The sequence below is a fragment of the Lepisosteus oculatus genome, chromosome 14 (genome assembly GCF_040954835.1).
Source record: "Lepisosteus oculatus isolate fLepOcu1 chromosome 14, fLepOcu1.hap2, whole genome shotgun sequence".
In the NCBI taxonomy this organism is placed as follows: Eukaryota; Metazoa; Chordata; class Actinopteri; order Semionotiformes; family Lepisosteidae; genus Lepisosteus; species Lepisosteus oculatus.
Genome location: NC_090709.1, coordinates 40,816,087 through 40,834,679, shown reverse-complemented (window position 1 = coordinate 40,834,679; position 18,593 = coordinate 40,816,087). Strand labels below are relative to the sequence as shown.

The 18,593-nt window shown below is 59.4% G+C and overlaps 1 protein-coding gene across 1 annotated transcript; it reads right to left on the bottom strand.

Annotated features, from left to right (window-relative positions):
* Positions 1-449: 449 nt before the first annotated feature.
* On the bottom strand, positions 450-8,463 carry LOC138242623 (uncharacterized). The gene is made up of 6 exons (XM_069198166.1): positions 8,445-8,463; positions 6,540-6,673; positions 5,575-5,866; positions 5,197-5,286; positions 4,856-4,897; positions 450-1,720 (listed from the first exon to the last, which is right to left on the bottom strand). Exons 1-6 carry the CDS (start codon positions 8,461-8,463, stop codon positions 1,362-1,364), a joined length of 936 nt encoding a protein of 311 aa, XP_069054267.1. The 3' UTR covers positions 450-1,361.
* Positions 8,464-18,593: the final 10,130 nt, after the last annotated feature.

Here is an 18,593-nt window from a genome sequence, read left to right as displayed (position 1 = left end):
GGGGTCTTTAAAGCAGGGCTGTCCAGTCCTGGTCCTGGAGGGGTCAGTGTGTGTGTGTGTCTGCAGAGTCTCCAGGGGTCTTTAAAGCAGGGCTGTCCAGTCCTGGTCCTGGAGGGGTCAGTGTGTGTGTGTGTCTGCAGAGTCTCCAGGGGTCTTTAAAGCAGGGCTGTCCAGTCCTGGTCCTGGAGGGGTCAGTGTGTGTGTGTCTGCAGAGTCTCCAGGGGTCTTTAAAGCAGGGCTGTCCAGTCGTGGTCCTGGAGGGGTCAGTGTGTGTGTGTCTGCAGAGTCTCCAGGGGTCTTTAAAGCAGGGCTGTCCAGTCCTGGTCCTGGAGGGGTCAGTGTGTGTCGTGGAGTCCTTCCCTAAATTCAAACGCAGTCAACAGCCTCCGGTCTGGTCACCTTTTAAATACTTTATTTTAAATAAATAATAACAACAACAGCAACACAGCTGACTCATCTGAGAACATTTAGCAATTGCATGTGGTACATTTTGTTTTAAACTGCTAACAAGTATTTAAAATATAAAATAGATCAAATAATAAAAAACATCTCTTGAGAACATTCTTGACCCAGGAGCGGTCCGATGTGGTGCCGGGCCCGGCTGTGAGGGAATCGGACCCTCTCAGAGCAACAGTGTGAAGTGTGTGTGTGTGTGTGTGTCGTCTGTCCTGAAGCTTTGAGGTCCCGGATCAGAACCAGGACACTTCTCCGGGCTAAGAGGATCAAACCGGAACCGGCAGACTAGCCTCTGGGATAGGGAGCGCGGATCAGAACCAGAAGACATCTCCGGGCGATACAGTCCAGACCAGAACCAGCACACACCTCTGGGCTGTACTGACTGGACCAGAAGCAGACGACACCTCTGGGCTGTACCGACTGGACCAGAACCAGCACAACCACTGGGCTGTACCGACTGGACCAGAACCAGCACCCACCTCTGGGCTGTACCGACTGGACCAGAAGCAGACGACAGCTCTGGGCTGTCCCGACTGGACCAGAAGCAGACGAAAGCTCTGGGCTGTACCGACTGGACCAGAAGCAGAAGGTATAACGAACCGATCATCAGCTGGGGCAGGAGGAACACCTGTGCTGATCTGCTGCTCGTCCAATTAAGCAATTAAGGGCTGGGCAGGCGGGCTGACCCGGAACCTTGTGGCCCTCTGGGGTGGGTGAGGGCGCTGAGAGAAGCTCTTAAACTGGGCCGCCGACGAGCTGAGCCCGGATGGGGCCCGGAAAAGACCCGGAGACGCGCCGAGCCCCTTCCGGGGACCGGTTCCGGACCTATACGGGTCTCTCCGGCGCTGGGGACACCCCCCCCCTCCCCGGGCCGAGCGAGAGAGGGGGGGGGGGCGTCCCCCCGCCTAATCCGAGACCTTGAACGCCCCGAAAAAGGTGGCGTGGCCGTTGAAGAGCAGGCTGGTGGCGTTGTCCGGCGCGATGTCCAGCCTCAGGCGGTCGCCCCCGGAGAGCCGCTCCAGCTTGGCCAGGGAGAGGGTCCGCCGGCCCCCCGCCCACCCCAGCGCCCGGCACACGGGCCGCCAGTCCCGGCCGCGCGCCGCGCGCCGCAGCAGGGTGGCGGCCAGCGGGCTGGGGCGCGAGGGCAGGTCGGAGAAGGTGACCTGGGCGTACAGGTGGTAGAGGCCCGGCTCGCGGGCGGCCGCCGTGTCGCCGTCCAGGGAGAAGGCGTGTGCGCGGACCACTTTCCACTGCCGCAGGGACTCTGGGGGGGTCAGAGGAGGGCGGGGGGTGAGGAGGGCGTCTCCCAGGACTCGAGGCCCTCTCTTGACCTGACCTCTGACCCTGGCTTCTCTACCTGACCTCTGACCCTCTCTTGACCTGACCTCTGACCCTCTCTGGGCTCGTCCTCTGGCTTCTCTACCTGACCTCTGACCCTCTCTGGGCTCGTCCTCTGGCTTCTCTACCTGACCTCTGACCCTCTCTTGACCTGACCTCTGACCCTCTCTGGGCTCGTCCTCTGACCCTCTCTGGGCTCGTCCTCTGGCTTCTCTACCTGACCTCTGACCCTCTCTGGGCTCGTCCTCTGGCTTCTCTACCTGACCTCTGACCCTCTCTTGACCTGACCTCTGACCCTCTCTGGGCTCGTCCTCTGGCTTCTCTACCTGACCTCTGACCCTCTCTTGACCTGACCTCTGACCCTCTCTGGGCTCGTCCTCGGCTTCTCTACCTGACCTCTGACCCTCTCTTGACCTGACCTCTGACCCTCTCTGGGCTCGTCCTCTGGCTTCTCTACCTGACCTCTGACCCTCTCTGGGCTCGTCCTCTGGCTTCTCTACCTGACCTCTGACCCTCTCTGGGCTCGTCCTCTGGCTTCTCTACCTGACCTCTGACCCTCTCTTGACCTGACCTCTGACCCTCTCTGGGCTCGTCCTCTGACCCTCTCTGGGCTCGTCCTCTGGCTTCTCTACCTGACCTCTGACCCTCTCTGGGCTCGTCCTCTGGCTTCTCTACCTGACCTCTGACCCTCTCTTGACCTGACCTCTGACCCTCTCTGGGCTCGTCCTCTGGCTTCTCTACCTGACCTCTGACCCTCTCTTGACCTGACCTCTGACCCTCTCTGGGCTCGTCCTCGGCTTCTCTACCTGACCTCTGACCCTCTCTGGGCTCGTCCTCTCACCCTCTCTGTGCTTGTCCTCTGGCTTCTCTACCTGACCTCTGACCCTCTCTGGGCTTGTCCTCCGGCTTCTCTACCTGACCTCTGACCCTCTCTGGGCTCTTCCACTGGCTTCCCTACCTGACCTCTGACCCTGGCTTCTCTATCTGACCTCTGACCCTCTCTGGGCTCTTCCTATAGCTTCTCTACCTGACCTCTGACCTTCTCTGGGCTCGGCCTCGGCTTCTCTACCTCACCTCTGACCCTGTCCGGGCCTTTCCTCTGGCTTCTCTACCTGACCTCTAACCTTCTCTGGGCTCTTCCTCTGACCTGACCTCTGAGCCTCTCTGGGCTCTTGTCCTGGCTTCCCCAAGCAGACCTCTAAACTTCACTGACGTGACCTCTGACCTCTTCCGCCTTCTCTAGCCCGACCTCTGACCTCTCGGGGCTCCCCCTTTCCTGACTGCCTCGATCGGACCCCTGGCCTTCGCTGACCGGCCCTCTGACCTCCTCCAGCAGGCACTCTGAGGCCCAGGAAGGGCTTGTGTTACCTGTCGGGGGTCCCCCTGCCTGTCCACCCCGCCCCCTGCGGTGAGGCGGGGCCCGTATCCCCCGACTTCCCCCATCTGACCTCTGACCCCCTCTCAGACCTGACCTCTGACCTTCTCCGGCCCACGTGTGACCTTCCCATCTCCTGTGTTTGTCAACACGCGGCCTTGGTTTCCTATCACCCCCTTCATGTACAGTATGTCCAGATAAAACATCGCTGTCTGTTATCAGGAATACCACTCTCCTGTGTGAATACTGTCATTCTGTTTTTATTTTAGGGGCTCTTTTACGGCCTCCTGATCACCCCCCCCCTCTCTGAACTGGCTCCATCCCTCTGCTCTCCTCCCCACTGAGAGCTGCTGTGTGCTGAGCGGACTGGAGCAGCATCCAGGTGGGGCTGCACACTGGGGGGGCTGGAGGGGATCCCCCTGACCCGGGAAGAGCTCTGAGTGGAGGATCCAGCAAGGCTTGGCACCTCAGTACCTGTCTGGGCTATCATCGCCCTACTCCCCACCTCGCGACCTTCGCTCCTCTGACTCTGGTCTCCTAACTGTCCCCTAAGCCCCTCTACACTCTGGGGGTGACAGGGCTCTGGAACTCTCTCCCCAAGGATATCAGAGAGCCCCCTTTTCTCAGCTCCTTCAGATCCAGACTCCAAACCCTCTTCTTCAGAAGAGCCTCTCCTGAACTGGTCTCATCCTTCACCCCTCTGCTGTTCCTAGTGCCACCATCCCCAGTCTCCTCTGTGTGCTGTCATTGTGTTTGATCTGCTGTAGTCTTCTTATTTATTGTTGTTGTTGTCATCCTGTAAAGCACTTTGAGAAGCCACCTTTAAAGGCGCTATATAAAATAAAGTTTATTATTGTTATAAGACTTTATTGATCCCAAAGGGAAATTGATTAATTAAAACCCTAAACTTAAAACTCATCTCTTGACAGGGCCGATATCTGACTGCCCAGCGCTCTGTCCTGCAAGAACCCTGTATGTTCTTGTGTATTTTCTTTAACTTTTTATTATTTATTATCAATGTGTCCGCAATGTTAAAAACAAAAGGGGTTTTTAACTGGAGTGTACTGGAATGCAGCATCTGGCATGTGATCTAACTGGCTGTAATCTGGCCTGTGGCCAGCAGGGGCCGCCAAAGTAAAGTACGTGAGGTGGATTTTCACAACGGGACATCAAAAGACCCAGGACTGCGATTTCTCTTGCTTTCAAGACATCAGATGGACTCAGACGTGACTCTTTCAACAGCAGAGAAATTAAATATTTAAATGTGTAGAAATGCACACTTCCAGACACGATTTAAAACACACTCGCCTAGTCGCACACACAAATACACATTTCCAGACTCACACAAAGACAAGTTAAACAAACACAACCACACAGACATACGCTCAGATACACATTTACACCACACACATGATATAAACATGATATAAACACACAATCACACAGACACACCGAAATACATATTTACACCACACACACACAGACAATTTAAACAGACACACACAGAAAAATACACATTTACACCACACACACAGACACTTTAAACACACAGTCACACACACACTCAGAAGTACACATTTACACCACACACACACAGACAATTTAAACATACACACAGAGAAATACACATTTACACCACACACACACACAGAAATACGCATTTACACCACACACACAGAAACTCACCCATCTCTAGGTGGATCAGTGGTACAGCTCTCTGGTTCTGATCTGATAGGAGGACAGAGGGCAGAATCGTTTACTCTTGGGACACAAGGATAGGATTCAGGATATTTCTCTGCTATGAATTCAAGCTGTAGTCACTATGTTTGTCCTCTCTGGACAGCCAGGTCTGCCTGTGTCCAGTGTGTGTGTCCAGGCTGTGGTCACTCTGAGCCTGTCCTCTCTGGACAGCCGGGTCTGCCTGTGTCCAGTGTGTGTGTGTCCAGGCTGTGGTCACTGAGCCGGTCCTTCACCGGGGTCAGTGCTGTGTTCGTGTGACCCAGGGCCAGTTCGGTGCTGTTACTCACTCTCTCTGCTCGGGGCCCGTTGCTTCGGCAGCGCGGGGGTCCAGGCGGAGGTGGGGGGTGTCCGGGGGGTGGAGTAGGGGGTCTCTGCACCTGGAACGAGGTGACGAAGAGAGAGGCTATCAGCAGGAAGCCCGATCTGAGAGAGATGAGAGAACTTCAAAGGAAAGTCAGGCCGCAGTGGGTGGCAGGGCTCATCTGTTAGGTGTTGCTATATAACGAAACAGAGAACGCGATAGTGATCGCTGGAGCCGTAACTGTTGAGCACAGTAGCAGCTACTGTGCATACTTCGACTGGATTTCTGTTTCGGCACTCGGAAAACTACATTTCCCATGAGCGTCGCCCCCCCCCACCCCCGGAGGGGAAAGTGCCAGGTGCACCCTGGGAGATGTAGTCCAGGAAGGGGGGGGGGGGGAGTGCCAGGTGCATCCTGGGAGATGTAGTCCAGGAAAGGGGGGGAGTGCCAGGTGCGTCCTGGGAGATGTAGTCCAGGAAGGGGGGGGGGGGGGTGCCAGGTGCATCCTGGGAGATGTAGTGCGGAAAGGCGCATGCCAAGAGGGTGATGTCGTTCAGAACAGCACCGCAAGCACCGTCACGACCCCAGCTGGTGTCGGCGGGGTTTGGTTCATCGTGCCCGCCCTCACCTTTCAGCGCCAAGACGGCCTCTTGCGTCTGAAAGAAGCAGAAGAGAAAACTTGTCTGTTTATCAGTGCGACGTTTTGAAACTCAATTTACATGACATCGGATCCTGGCGCAGTCGGGTAGCATTTCTGTTACAGGCGAACATGTATGTAACGTGCGTGGTACTGTGTACATTCACCGTATACACTGCTACATCATCATATAAGAACAGTCTCTGACCCCGCTCCAGTCAGTCCAGGGGTCTGTGACTCTGATCCAGTCAGGCCAGGGGTCAGTGTCCCCGGTCCAGTCGGTCCAGGGGTCTGTGTCCCCGGTCCAGTCAGTCCAGGGGTCTGTGACTCTGGTCCAGTCAGTCCGGGGGTCTGTGTCCCCGCTCCAGTCAGTCCAGGGGTCTGTGACTCTGATCCAGTCAGGCCAGGGGTCAGTGTCCCCGGTCCAGTCAGTCCAGGGGTCTGTGACTCTGGTCCAGTCAGTCCAGGGGTCTGTGTCCCCGGTCCAGTCAGTCCAGGGGTCTGTGACTCTGGTCCAGTCAGTCCAGGGGTCTGTGTCTCTGGTCCAGTCGGTCCAGGGGTCTGTGACATCTGTGTGTCTGATACACGCTGTATATATGCATGTGTGTGTACTGTACAGCTGTATATATGTGTGTGTGTAATGTACACATGTATATACCCCCTGTATGTGCATACTAGTGTATTGTACGTGCCCACTGCTGCCCCCTAGGGGGCGGAACAGTGCTGCGCGCGGCGGGCGGAGTTATCACGGCGACCGTGCTCCGGTGCGCCCTCCCCCCACCCTCCCAGAAGACCACAACAGACACACAGGCAGGCCTGCGCGTTCCTGTGCAAAGGGGCAGGCCCCATCAGGGGACCTGCTGGGAGGAAGGAGTTTCGGCAGGAAACCGCAGGGGGGTGTCAAAACTCCCGAGGCCGAGAAAGCACGCTGGAAGCCCCTTCTGTGGCTCTGTGTGGAGCGGGCTTGTGGGCAACACGCAGAACTCCCCTGCCACAGGCCTCCTGTTCCTCTCTCACGGGTGAAGTCCGACTCTTTCACTCTGGGGGCACTGTCTGCCCTTTCACACACACACACACTGTCAGTGTCAGGCAGAGGAGATCACAGAGAATAACACACACCATAGGACAGGAGACACAGGGAGAGAGAGGAGATCACAGAGCATCCATCAGTAACAAACACACACCACAGGACAGGAGACAGTGAGAGAGAGGAGATCACAGCGAATCCCTCAGTCATAAACACACACACAGGACAGGAGACACAGGGGGAGAGAAAGGAGATCACAGAGCATCCCTCAGTAACAAACACACACCACAGGACAGGAGACACAGTGAGAGAGGAGATCACAGAGAACCCCTCAGTCATAAACACACACCACAGGACAGGAGACACAGTGAGAGAGAGGAGATCACAGAGAACCCCTCAGTCATAAACACACACCACAGGACAGGAGACACAGTGAGAGAGAGGAGATCACAGAGAACCCCTCAGTCATAAACACACACACCAGGACAGGAGACACAGTGAGAGGAGATCACAGAGAACCCCTCAGTCACAAACACAGGCCACAGGACAGGAGACACAGTGAGAGGAGATCACAGAGAATCCCTCAATTATAAACACACACAACAGGACAGGAGACACAGCGAGAGAGAGGAGATCACAGAGAACCCCTCAGTCATAAACACACACCACAGGACAGGAGACATAGTGAGAGAGAGAGGAGATCACAGCGAACCCCTCAGTCACAAACACAGGCCCCGGGACAGGAGGCCCAGCGAGGGAGAGGAGATCACAGCGAACCCCTCAGTCACAAACACACACAACAGGACAGGAGACACAGTGAGAGAGAGGAGATCACAGAGAAACCCTCAGTCATAAACACACACCACAGGACAGGAGACACAGTGAGAGAGAGAGAGGAGATCACAGAGAACCCCTCAGTCATAAACACACACAACAGGACAGGAGACACAGTGAGAGAGAGAGAGGAGATCACAGAGAACCCCTCAGTCACAAACGCACACAACAGGACAGGAGGCCCAGAGAGAGAGGAGATCACAGCGAACCCCTCAGTCACAAACACAGGCCCCGGGACAGGAGGCCCAGAGAGAGAGGAGATCACAGCGAACCCCTCAGTCACAAACACAGGCCCCGGGACAGGAGGCCCAGAGAGAGAGGAGATCACAGAGAACCCCTCAGTCACAAACACAGGCCCCGGGACAGGAGGCCCAGAGAGAGAGGAGATCACAGAGAACCCCTCAGTCACAAACACACACAACAGGACAGGAGACACAGTGAGAGGGAGAGGAGATCACAGCGAACCCCTCAGTCACAAACACAGGCCCCAGGACAGGAGGCCCAGCGAGGGAGAGGAGACCACAGCGAACCCCTCAGTCACAAACACACACAACAGGACAGGAGACACAGCGAGAGAGAGGAGATCACAGCGAACCCCTCAGTCACAAACACACACAACAGGACAGGAGACACAGCGAGAGAGAGGAGAACACAGCGAACCCCTCAGTCACAAACACAGGCCCCGGGACAGGAGGCCCAGCGAGGGAGATGTCAGACTCTGGTGAGAACAGCTCACTTCCTGCTGGCTGCCCCATGTGGGCTGAGTCTCTGCGGGTCGGAAATGTTTGTGTTCTTTCTCAGAGCGGAGCCTGAGTCAATCAGAGAGCTCTGGCCTCCCACAGACCACACCCCCCGCCGGCAGCAGCTCCCGTCACCAGCAGCCCGGCTCCCGTCACCCCCCGCCGGCAGCAGCCCCAGCAGCCCGGCTCCCGTCACCAGCAGCCCTGCTCCCGTCACCCCCCGCCGGCAGCAGCCCCAGCAGCCCGGCTCCCGTCACCAGCAGCCCTGCTCCCGTCACCAGCAGCACCAGCACCACCAGCAGCCCTGCTCCCGTCACCAGCAGCACCAGCACCACCAGCAGCCCTGCTCCCGTCACCAGCAGCCCTGCTCCCGTCACCCCCCGCCGGCAGCAGCCCCAGCAGCCCGGCTCCCGTCACCAGCAGCAGGAGCCCTGCTCCCGTCACCCCCCGCCGGCAGCAGCCCCAGCAGCCCGGCTCCCGTCACCAGCAGCCCTGCTCCCGTCACCCCCCGCCAGCAGCAGCCCCAGCAGCCCTGCTCCCGTCACCAGCAGCCCTGCTCCCGTCACCCCCCGCCAGCAGCAGCCCCAGCAGCCCTGCTCCCGTCACCAGCAGCCCTGCTCCCATCCCCCCCCGCCACCAGCCCTGCTCCTGTCACCCCCCGCCGGCAGCAGCCCCAGCAGCCCTGCTCCCGTCACCAGCAGCCCTGCTCCCATCACCCCCCGCCACCAGCCCTGCTCCTGTCACCCCCCGCCGGCAGCAGCCCCAGCAGCCCTGCTCCCGTCACCAGCAGCACCAGCACCACCAGCAGCCCTGCTCCCGTCACCAGCACCACCAGCAGCACCAGCAGCCCTGCTCCCGTCACCAGCAGCCCTGCTCCCGTCACCCCCCGCCGGCAGCAGCCCCAGCAGCCCTGCTCCCGTCACCCCCCGCCACCAGCAGCACCAGCAGCCCTGCTCCCGTCACCCCCCGCCACCAGCCCTGCTCCCGTCACCCCCCGCCACCAGCAGCACCAGCAGCCCTGCTCCCGTCACCAGCAGCCCTGCTCCCATCACCCCCCGCCACCAGCCCTGCTCCTGTCACCCCCCGCCACCAGCAGCACCAGCACCAGCAGCCCTGCTCCCGTCACCAGCACCACCAGCACCAGCAGCCCTGCTCCCGTCACCAGCAGCACCAGCAGCCCTGCTCCCGTCACCAGCAGCACCAGCAGCCCTGCTCCCGTCACCCCCCGCCACCAGCAGCACCAGCAGCCCTGCTCCCGTCACCAGCAGCCCTGCTCCCGTCACCCCCCGCCACCAGCAGCACCAGCAGCCCTGCTCCCGTCACCAGCAGCCCTGCTCCCATCACCCCCCGCCACCAGCCCTGCTCCTGTCACCCCCCGCCGGCAGCAGCACCAGCACCAGCAGCCCTGCTCCCGTCACCAGCACCACCAGCACCAGCAGCCCTGCTCCCGTCACCAGCAGCACCAGCACCACCAGCAGCCCAGCTCCCATCACCAGCACCACCAGCAGCCCTGCTCCCGTCACCAGCAGCCCTGCTCCCGTCACCCCCCGCCACCAGCAGCCCAGCTCCTATCACCAGCAGCACCAGCACCACCAGCCCTGCTCCCGTCACCAGCAGCACCAGCAGCAGCCCTGCTCCCGTCACCAGCAGCACCAGCACCACCAGCCCTGCTCCCGTCACCAGCAGCACCACCAGCCCTGCTCCCGTCACCAGCAGCACCAGCAGCAGCCCTGCTCCCGTCACCAGCAGCACCAGCACCACCAGCCCTGCTCCCGTCACCAGCAGCACCACCAGCCCTGCTCCCGTCACCAGCAGCACCAGCAGCAGCCCTGCTCCCGTCACCAGCAGCACCAGCACCACCAGCCCTGCTCCCGTCACCAGCAGCACCACCAGCCCTGCTCCCGTCACCAGCAGCACCAGCAGCAGCCCTGCTCCCATCACCAGCACCACCAGCAGCAGCTGAGTGATCGAGCTGCAGCTGGAATGAAGACCAGCAGGTGTGTGTGTGTGTGTGTGTGTGTGGGGGGGGTGTGACCCCATGACCTGGATGGGGAACCCCAGAATAAAGTCAGCAGTCAGCCCTGGCGCTGTGGAGCTCAGCGGTGTGTGTGTGTGTGTGTGTGGGGGTGGGGGACCCCAGGACTGGGAACCCCTGATTCCTACGAGCCAGCCCCGAAGCCCGGCGAAGATCCCCGAAGACAGCCCACGGCGTTTTCCACGACACGTGCCGCTGCGCACCTGAACCCTCCCGACAGGGGTACAGGGCCGGCACACTGAGCGCGGCGTGTCCGTATCCACCCGCGCAAATACGTACAGTCCAGACGTGTTCCTGCTGTCCCCCAGTCCGGTCCACCCCCTCGTGTGTCAACCGGGGTGAGACACAGCCTTCGCACCCCCGGTATTCGGACTGCAGGGGCCGGGCTGGTCCTGAGGTCGTGCAAGACCGAGGAGACCGAGTTCCCCCAAGCCGAACCAGTGGCGGGGTGGGCCTGACTGTGGCGTTCAAACTCCTGACAGGCACTGACTGGGGGGGGGGGGGGCGGCCCGGCTCAGCGGACGCCTTCGAGGGCCGCCGGCCGCGAAAGGAAGGAGGATGGCGGGGGGGGGGACCCCAAGTGAAAACGAGGGCGCCGGGCCTCCTTTGTGAGGGTGCGGTGAGTTCAGACTCAGATAGAGACTCTTTGTCGGAACTACATTTCCCAGAATGCTTGGGGGGGTGGGGTGGGGGTGATCACCTGACCTCTGTTCTGAGAAGATGATTGGTCGGGGAGTGCTGTAAACACCAGGAAGCGGAGGATTTTTTCCCCTGTGTTGCCGAGCAGCCGCTGCCTGAAGAGCCGATCAATTTGTCGCGAGCGGAAGGGACTCGGGATTGGTTTTGCCTGGTGAGGGGGTCGACTGAGGAGGGCTAGTTCAAAAACTCAAGGGGGAGTTTGTGTCCGTTGGGTCGGGAGTGTTCTCCCTCGAGCTTCACGCCGAGGAGCCTGTTCGTCCTGGCCTCTACTCCGAGACCTGCCCTCCTGCCTGTCCCACCCCCCCCTCCCCCTTCCTAGCCTGAGCTTCTCTGGCACTTAACCTCTGGAAGGGACCCTCGGCATCTCTTCTATCCTGACTGCTCTCCAGACACAGCTGGGTGAGCTCCTCCAGTCAGGACAGGAGGCTCTTCTGTACACAGAGGGGGGTGGGGGTGGGGAACAAGCCGCCCAGTCCGTGTGGTTGAAGCCGATAATCCGGCTTCTCTCCAGACACAGCTGGGTGAGCTCCTCCAGTCAGGACAGGAGGCTCTACTGTACACAGAGGGTGGTGGGGGTGGGGAACAAGCCGCCCAGTCCGTGTGGTTGAAGCCGATAATCCGGCTTCTCTCCAGACACAGCTGGGTGAGCTCCTCCAGTCAGGACAGGAGGCTCTTCTGTACACAGAGGGGGGTGGGGGTGGGGAACAAGCCGCCCAGTCCGTGTGGTTGAAGCCGATACCCCGGCTTCTCTCAGGACACAGCTGGGTGAGCTCCTCCAGTCAGGACAGGAGGCTCTTCTGTACACAGAGGGGGGTGGGGGTGGGGAACAAGCCGCCCAGCTCCTCTGGTTGAAGCCGATACCCTGGCTTCTCTCCAGACACAGCTGGGTGAGCTCCTCCAGTCAGGACAGGAGGCTCTTCTGTACACAGAGGGGGGCGGGGGTGGGGAACAAGCTGCCCAGCCCTGTGGTTGAAGCCGATACCCCGGCTTCTCTCCAGACACAGCTGGGTGAGCTCCTCCAGTCAGGACAGGAGGCTCTTCTGTACACAGAGGGGGGCGGGGGTGGGGAACAAGCTGCCCAGCCCTGTGGTTGAAGCCGATACCCTGGCTTCTCTCCAGACACAGCTGGGTGAGCTCCTCCAGTCAGGACAGGAGGCTCTACTGTACACAGAGGGGGGTGGGGGTGGGGAACAGGCTGGGTGAGCTCCTCCAGTATCACACCACCGAGCGTCGGGGGCGATGGCTCGTTAAGGGGAACGGGCCGCAGGGATCGGCTCGTTATAGACCCGCTGGGCCCTGTGTGCCGACTCCCCTCCCTGGTGCTCTGGGAAACAGACCCTGTGGGTCTGAGCGACGGGCCTTTCCTGTCTCTGGCACTACTCTTCCTCGCACTGTGGTCTTCGGGAACTCCAGAGAGCTCCGAGTTCCCCCGAGCACCAGGTGCTGCAGACAGAACACCTCTCTTCGTTCAGCTCTTGTTATCTCTTAAAGCAACAGCAGGCCTGCCGTAGAAAAGTATCAGGCTGGCAGTTTCAGACAGTGTCACTGCCCAGTCCTGGTCCTGGAGGGGTCAGTGTGTGTGTGTCCTGTGATGGACTGGTGTCCTGTACAGGGTGTGTGTGTGTCCTGTGATGGACTGGTGTCCTGTCCAGGGTGAGTGAGTATGTGTGTGTCCTGTGATGGACTGGTGTCCTGTCCAGGGTGTGTGAGTGTGTGTGTGCGTCCTGTGACGGACTGGTGTCCTGTCCAGGGTGTGTGAGTGTGTGTGTGTCCTGTGATGGACTGGTGTCCTGTCCAGGGTGTGTGAGTGTGTGTGTGACTGTCCTGTGATGGACTGGTGTCCTGTACAGGGTGTGTGAGTGTGTGTGTGTGTGTCCTGTGATGGACTGGTGTCCTGTCCAGGGTGTGTGAGTGTGTGTGTGTGTCCTGTGATGGACTGGTGTCCTGTCCAGGGTGTGTGAGTGTGTGTGTGTGTCCTGTGACGGACTGCTGTCCTGTCCAGGGTGTGTGTGAGTGTGTGTGTGTGTCCTGTGATGGACTGGTGTCCTGTCCAGGGTGTGTGAGTGTGTGTGTGTGTCCTGTGACGGACTGGTGTCCTGTCCAGGGTGTGTGAGTGTGTGTGTGTCCTGTGATGGACTGGTGTCCTGTCCAGGGTGTGTGAGTGTGTGTGTGTGTCCTGTGATGGACTGGTGTCCTGTCCAGGGTGTGTGAGTGTGTGTGTGTGTCCTGTGACGGACTGGTGTCCTGTCCAGGGTGTGTGAGTGTGTGTGTGTCCTGTGATGGGCTGCTGTCCTGTCCAGGGTGTGTGAGTGTGTGTGTCCTGTGATGGGCTGCTGTCCTGTCCAGGGTGTGTGTGTGTCCTGTGATGGGCTGCTGTCCTGTCCAGGGTGTGTGAGTGTGTGTGTGTCCTGTGATGGACTGCTGTCCTGTCCAGGGTGAGCCCTGCCTTGTGCCTGTTGCCTGCTGGGACAGACCCCAGCTGCCCCAGTCTGTGACCCTGGACTGGATACAGCAGTAGCAGACGGAGAGGTGGGTATCGGTCAGCCAAGACGGAGTTCTCCTCGCGGGACGTGTGACACCCTGCAGCGCGGCGGCAGACTGTTCTAAGGTTCCCCGTGATTTCTCTCCAGTTCCCACGCGAGACCAGGAGAGGGGGACACGAGCCCCTTCTCCCCCCCGCCCGCCCCACTACCACGAGAGCCCCAGCCCGGGTTCCCCGCGCACTTACCCCCGCCGGCGCCGCCGGTCTCCCCACGAACGCGAAAGCCGCCAGGAGCCCCACGGCCACGGTGAGACAGCCGCACCACGCCGCCAGCAGGGCGCTCGTCCACGGGGACAGCGGGGCGAGCCGCATCCTTCCTCGTGCCCTGCCCCCCCGCCCCGGCGCCCGGTCTCCTCTCCTCTCCTGTGCTGTCCTGGCCACCCCACGGGGGACCGGGTCGGTTCGCGTGTGCGGCGCGAGAGAGAGAGAGACAGCGAGACGGCGCTCCGCCAGCGGAGTGTGTGTGTGCGCTCGCGCCTGACGAGCTCGCGGGTTAAGAAGAGGCCGGGCGCGAGGGGGGGGGTCCCCGCGAGATGACTCTCTCCCGCGCCCGCAGGGAATTCCCTCCGGCCGCGTTTTCCACAGCTCGAGGCTCCGGCTGGCAGAGGAGGGAGGGGGGAGTTTTTTCTCTCTCTCTCTCTCCCGTGGCCAGCGGTCCGGGGGTCGTCCCTCGCACCAGTGAGAGAGAGAGAGAGAAACTTAATTAATTAATTGATTTTTGTGTTCGGGCCATGAGACGGTGCAACGGGGCTCCTCTTGGGTGAAAGTCAGCCTCCTAGTTCAGTTCCCCTCCCGACGCTCCTTCGCTCGTTTCGGTTACTGGTGTTTACAACCCTCCCGGATCCGAGTCATAAAATCAGCCCACCCCGCCCCTCCAAAAATAAAAATAACATTGAAAAAAAACACACAGCATCTCGACCCCGCGGTTCCATCGAAAGTGTCTCGTTGTCGCCGTCTCCCACAGGAGCCGGGACGGCTGAGGGCGACGCGAAAAACAGCGACCCCCGCGCCAAAAGAGGGAGACGCGGGTCGAGGTCGTGAACCCCCCCCCGGGCGCGGCGCAGGGGTGAGGGACACACCGCCCGCTTTGTGATAGCGCCGCTCACGGGTCTCGCCAAAACAGTCCCGCCGCCGTGCGGAGTCACGGTGACGAGCGGAGGGAGTTTCTGAGAGCGGCTGGGACTCCCACATGCCTTCTCGCTCTCCAGTGGGCTAGAGAAGGACTCCACGACACACACTGACCCCTCCAGGACCAGAGGACAGCCCTGCTGTCTGCAGAGTCTGCAGAGTCTCCAGGGGTCTTTAAAGCAGGGCTGTCCAGTCCTGGTCCTGGAGGGGTCAGTGTGTGTGTGTGTCTGCAGAGTCTCCAGGGGTCTTTAAAGCAGGGTTGTTCAGTCCTGGTCCTGGAGGGGTCAGTGTGTGTGTGTGTCTGCAGAGTCTCCAGGGGTCTTTAAAGCAGGGCTGTCCAGTCCTGGTCCTGGAGGGGTCAGTGTGTGTGTGTCTGCAGAGTCTCCAGGGGTCTTTAAAGCAGGGCTGTCCAGTCCTGGTCCTGGAGGGGTCAGTGTGTGTGTCTGCAGAGTCTCCAGGGGTCTTTAAAGCAGGGCTGTCCAGTCCTGGTCCTGGAGGGGTCAGTGTGTGTGTGTGTGTGTCTGCAGAGTCTCCAGGGGTCTTTGCACGAAGAATAGGAGGGGGGGCGGAGCGGCTCGTCCGACCCCGTCCCCCCATATAGGAACGAACTCTGACCACGCCCATATAAGTCGCTCCTGACCCCCGCCTCTATCATAGTACCGTACTAACCACGCCCCTAACCACGCCCCCTTCGCAACTTCTGCCGCCCTCTGACCCCGCCCGGATCGCCGTGCCTCCCTCTGGCCCCGCCCACCCCCCCGTCGAGCGGCGCCGTTTCTGACGGGACGGGTGGGGTCGTTCGGAGGCGGGTGACGTCAGTGCGAACGAGGAGGCTTCCGGGAACGGGGGGCGCGCGCGCGACCTCACGCGTCACTTCCGCTTAACGTTCCCGGTCAAGGTACCTCAGGCGGTTTGGGCGGGACGTCGACGGACCGTGAGTGACCGTGTTTCGGTGACGGAAAATTACTTTTTTAAGTCTGTTTTTTTCCCCAATTTCTGAGAAGGGGGTTGGGTGTTTAAAACATGGTTATTGTGCGCATATTGTACTCTACTGTATTATATTGTGTTGTACTGTTGAGCTGTTATTGTAGGGTGTTGTGTGGTAAATTGTAATTGGTAAATAACACAATTGTATTGTGTTGTACTGTATGGTGTTGTGCTGTATTGGGCGTACAATGTGTGTTTTGTGTGGAGGTACTGTATGGCGTTGTGCTGTACTGCGTGTACCGTGTGTGTTTTGTGTGGTGGTACTGTATGGCGTTGTGCTGTACTGGGTGTACCGTGTGTGTTTTGTGTGGTGGTACTGTATGGCGTTGTGCTGTACTGCGTGTACCGTGTGGTGTTTTGTGTAGCAGTATCAGTGGTAGAGCCGGTGTTGTGTGAGAGGCAGTGGGCTTCTCCTGGAGAACGGGACTGGGATTCTGCTCCGCGGTCCGTCCGGTCGCACGTCCTCATCCCCGTCTCCGCCCACCGCCGGGTGGGAATGATACCACAGCACCCTTCCCCATAACACTTTCCCTTGACACACCGATCCACACAGAGTGGCGGGGGTGGGGAACAAGCTGCCCAGCCCTGTGGTTGAAGCCGATACCCTGGCTTCTCTCCAGACACAGCTGGGTGAGCTCCTCCAGTCAGGACAGGAGGCTCTTCTGTACACAGAGGGGGGCGGGGGTGGGGAACAAGCCGCCCCAGCCCTGTGGTTGAAGCCGATACCCTGGCTTCTCTCCAGACACAGCTGGGTGAGCTCCTCCAGTCAGGACAGGAGGCTCTACTGTACACAGAGAGGGGTGGGGGTGGGGGTGGGGAACAGGCTGCCCCAGCCCTGTGGTTGAAGCCGATACCCTGCCTTCCCTCTGGACACAGCTGGGTGAGACCCCTGAGGGGTTGAGTCTCTCTTCCCGTCATGAACGCGCCTGAGCAGCCCTGCTGGTGCAGCTGCTCTTGTGAAGTTCAGGCGCTCTCCTGTCCCGGCTGGCTGGAGGTGGCTGTTCTGCTAAACCGCGCTGCTGGTGGGTTCACGCTGAGTGGGTGGGTGTTTTTTTTTTTCTATTTTGCACGCTGGCCCAGAAACAAAAAGGCGACAGTGGTTTTGAGTTGACAGATACGCAGGGAAATTTTGTCAGATGTGCCAAATGAGTCGGTTTATGGTCCTGAAATAACTCCTGAGCCTCTTCTATTTTGTTGTTAACCGTTGACTGACTTGATTGGAGTAAATTGCTGAAGACACTTTGTATACGAGGCTCAGGGCACTGTGAAAGATTGTAGACCCACTGGATTTGACTAATTGACAAGTTCGGAAGATCTGTACAAGACTGTAAAGACACAGTCTGATCACCTCCAGCTTCACCCTCACACTCCTCCTTCTCAGATCTGTACAGGACTGGAGAGACACTCAGTCTGATCACCTCCAGCTTCACCCTCACACTCCTCCTCCTCAGATCTGTACAGGACTGGAGAGACACTCAGTCTGATCACCTACAGTTTCACCCTCACACTCCTCCTCCTCAGATCTGTACAGGACTGGAGAGACACTCAGTCTGATCACCTCCAGCTTCACCCTCACACTCCTCCTCCTCCTCAGATCTGTACAGGACTGGAGAGACACTCAGTCTGATCACCTCCAGCTTCACCCTCACACTCCTCCTCCTCTGATCTGTACAGGACTGGAGAGACACTCAGTTCACCTTATTTAAGAAAAATGGACAAAAAACGAAGTTTATGTCGCACAAACATCAAACAAGTGACTGTCCCCAAAAAAAACAACAGCTAGAGCTGTAGTTTCCGGAGGCGTGGAATGAGGCCCCACAGCTAAAAACCTGAGTATTTTGTTCTTGTCGCGTCTCTCCGTCTCAGAATCCGCCCCCCCACCATCCTCGGCCCTCGTTCTGCAGGCCTGCAATCCTGCAGTATTTCTTTTACCGAAACACCCAGACTGGACTTTCTTGCTGACTGAGAGCTTCGCAGCCGCAGCCGCCACAGCAGCGCGGGGATGTTGGAAACTGTGCGTGTGAAGTGGAGAAGCGTGGGCCCGCGCTCCTGCTGTGTCTCCTTTCTCCTCCTGCTGCTGCTGCTTCCGTTCCTGTCGGATCGGTCCGCTCAGGCGGCTGAGCAGGCAGAAGAGCCTCCTCTCTGTAGGGGCAGTTCTCTTTGGGTACCTCTTTTTACGCTGAGAGTGGCGGGGGTGGGGGACAAGCCGCAAAGCCCTGTGGTTGAAGCCGATACCCCGGCTTCTCTCTCCAGACACAGCTGGGTGAGCTCCTCCAGTCAGGACAGGAGGCTCTACTGTACACAGAGAGTGGTGGGGGTGGGGAACAAGCTGCCCAGTCCATGTGGTTGAAGCCGATACCCTGGCTTCTCTCCAGACACAGCTGGGTGAGCTCCTCCAGTCAGGACAGGAGGCTCTTCTGTACACAGAGGGGGGTGGGGGTGGGGAACAGGCTGCCCAGCCCTGTGGTTGAAGCCGATACCCTGGCTCCTCTCCAGACACAGCTGGGTGAGCTCCTCCAGTCTGGACAGGGGGGGGGGCTCTTCTGTACACAGAGAGCGGCAGGGGTGGGGAACAAGCCTTTTCCCCAGCCGTGGTCGCTGCAGATCCCCAGACGAGCTCGCTTCTGGCTTTCGGACTAGCTAGGCGGTCCGAATGCCCCCGCCGTCGTCTCTGACCTTTCATCTTTCCGTCCGAACAGGGGGGTCCCATGGGAGAAGCACGACGTCTCGGCTTTAAGATAGTTCACCAGGGGT

Excerpts from the sequence above, each read along its gene's own strand:
- LOC138242623 (XM_069198166.1), bottom strand. Across the intron at positions 5,867-6,539 it reads CCCCTAGGGGGCAGCAGTGG|ACGCAAGAGGCCGTCTTGGC; the intron begins GCACGTACAATA and ends TGCTTCTTTCAG. Across the intron at positions 5,287-5,574 it reads CCTGGACTACATCTCCCAGG|GTGCAGAGACCCCCTACTCC; the intron begins GTGCACCTGGCA and ends ACCTCGTTCCAG.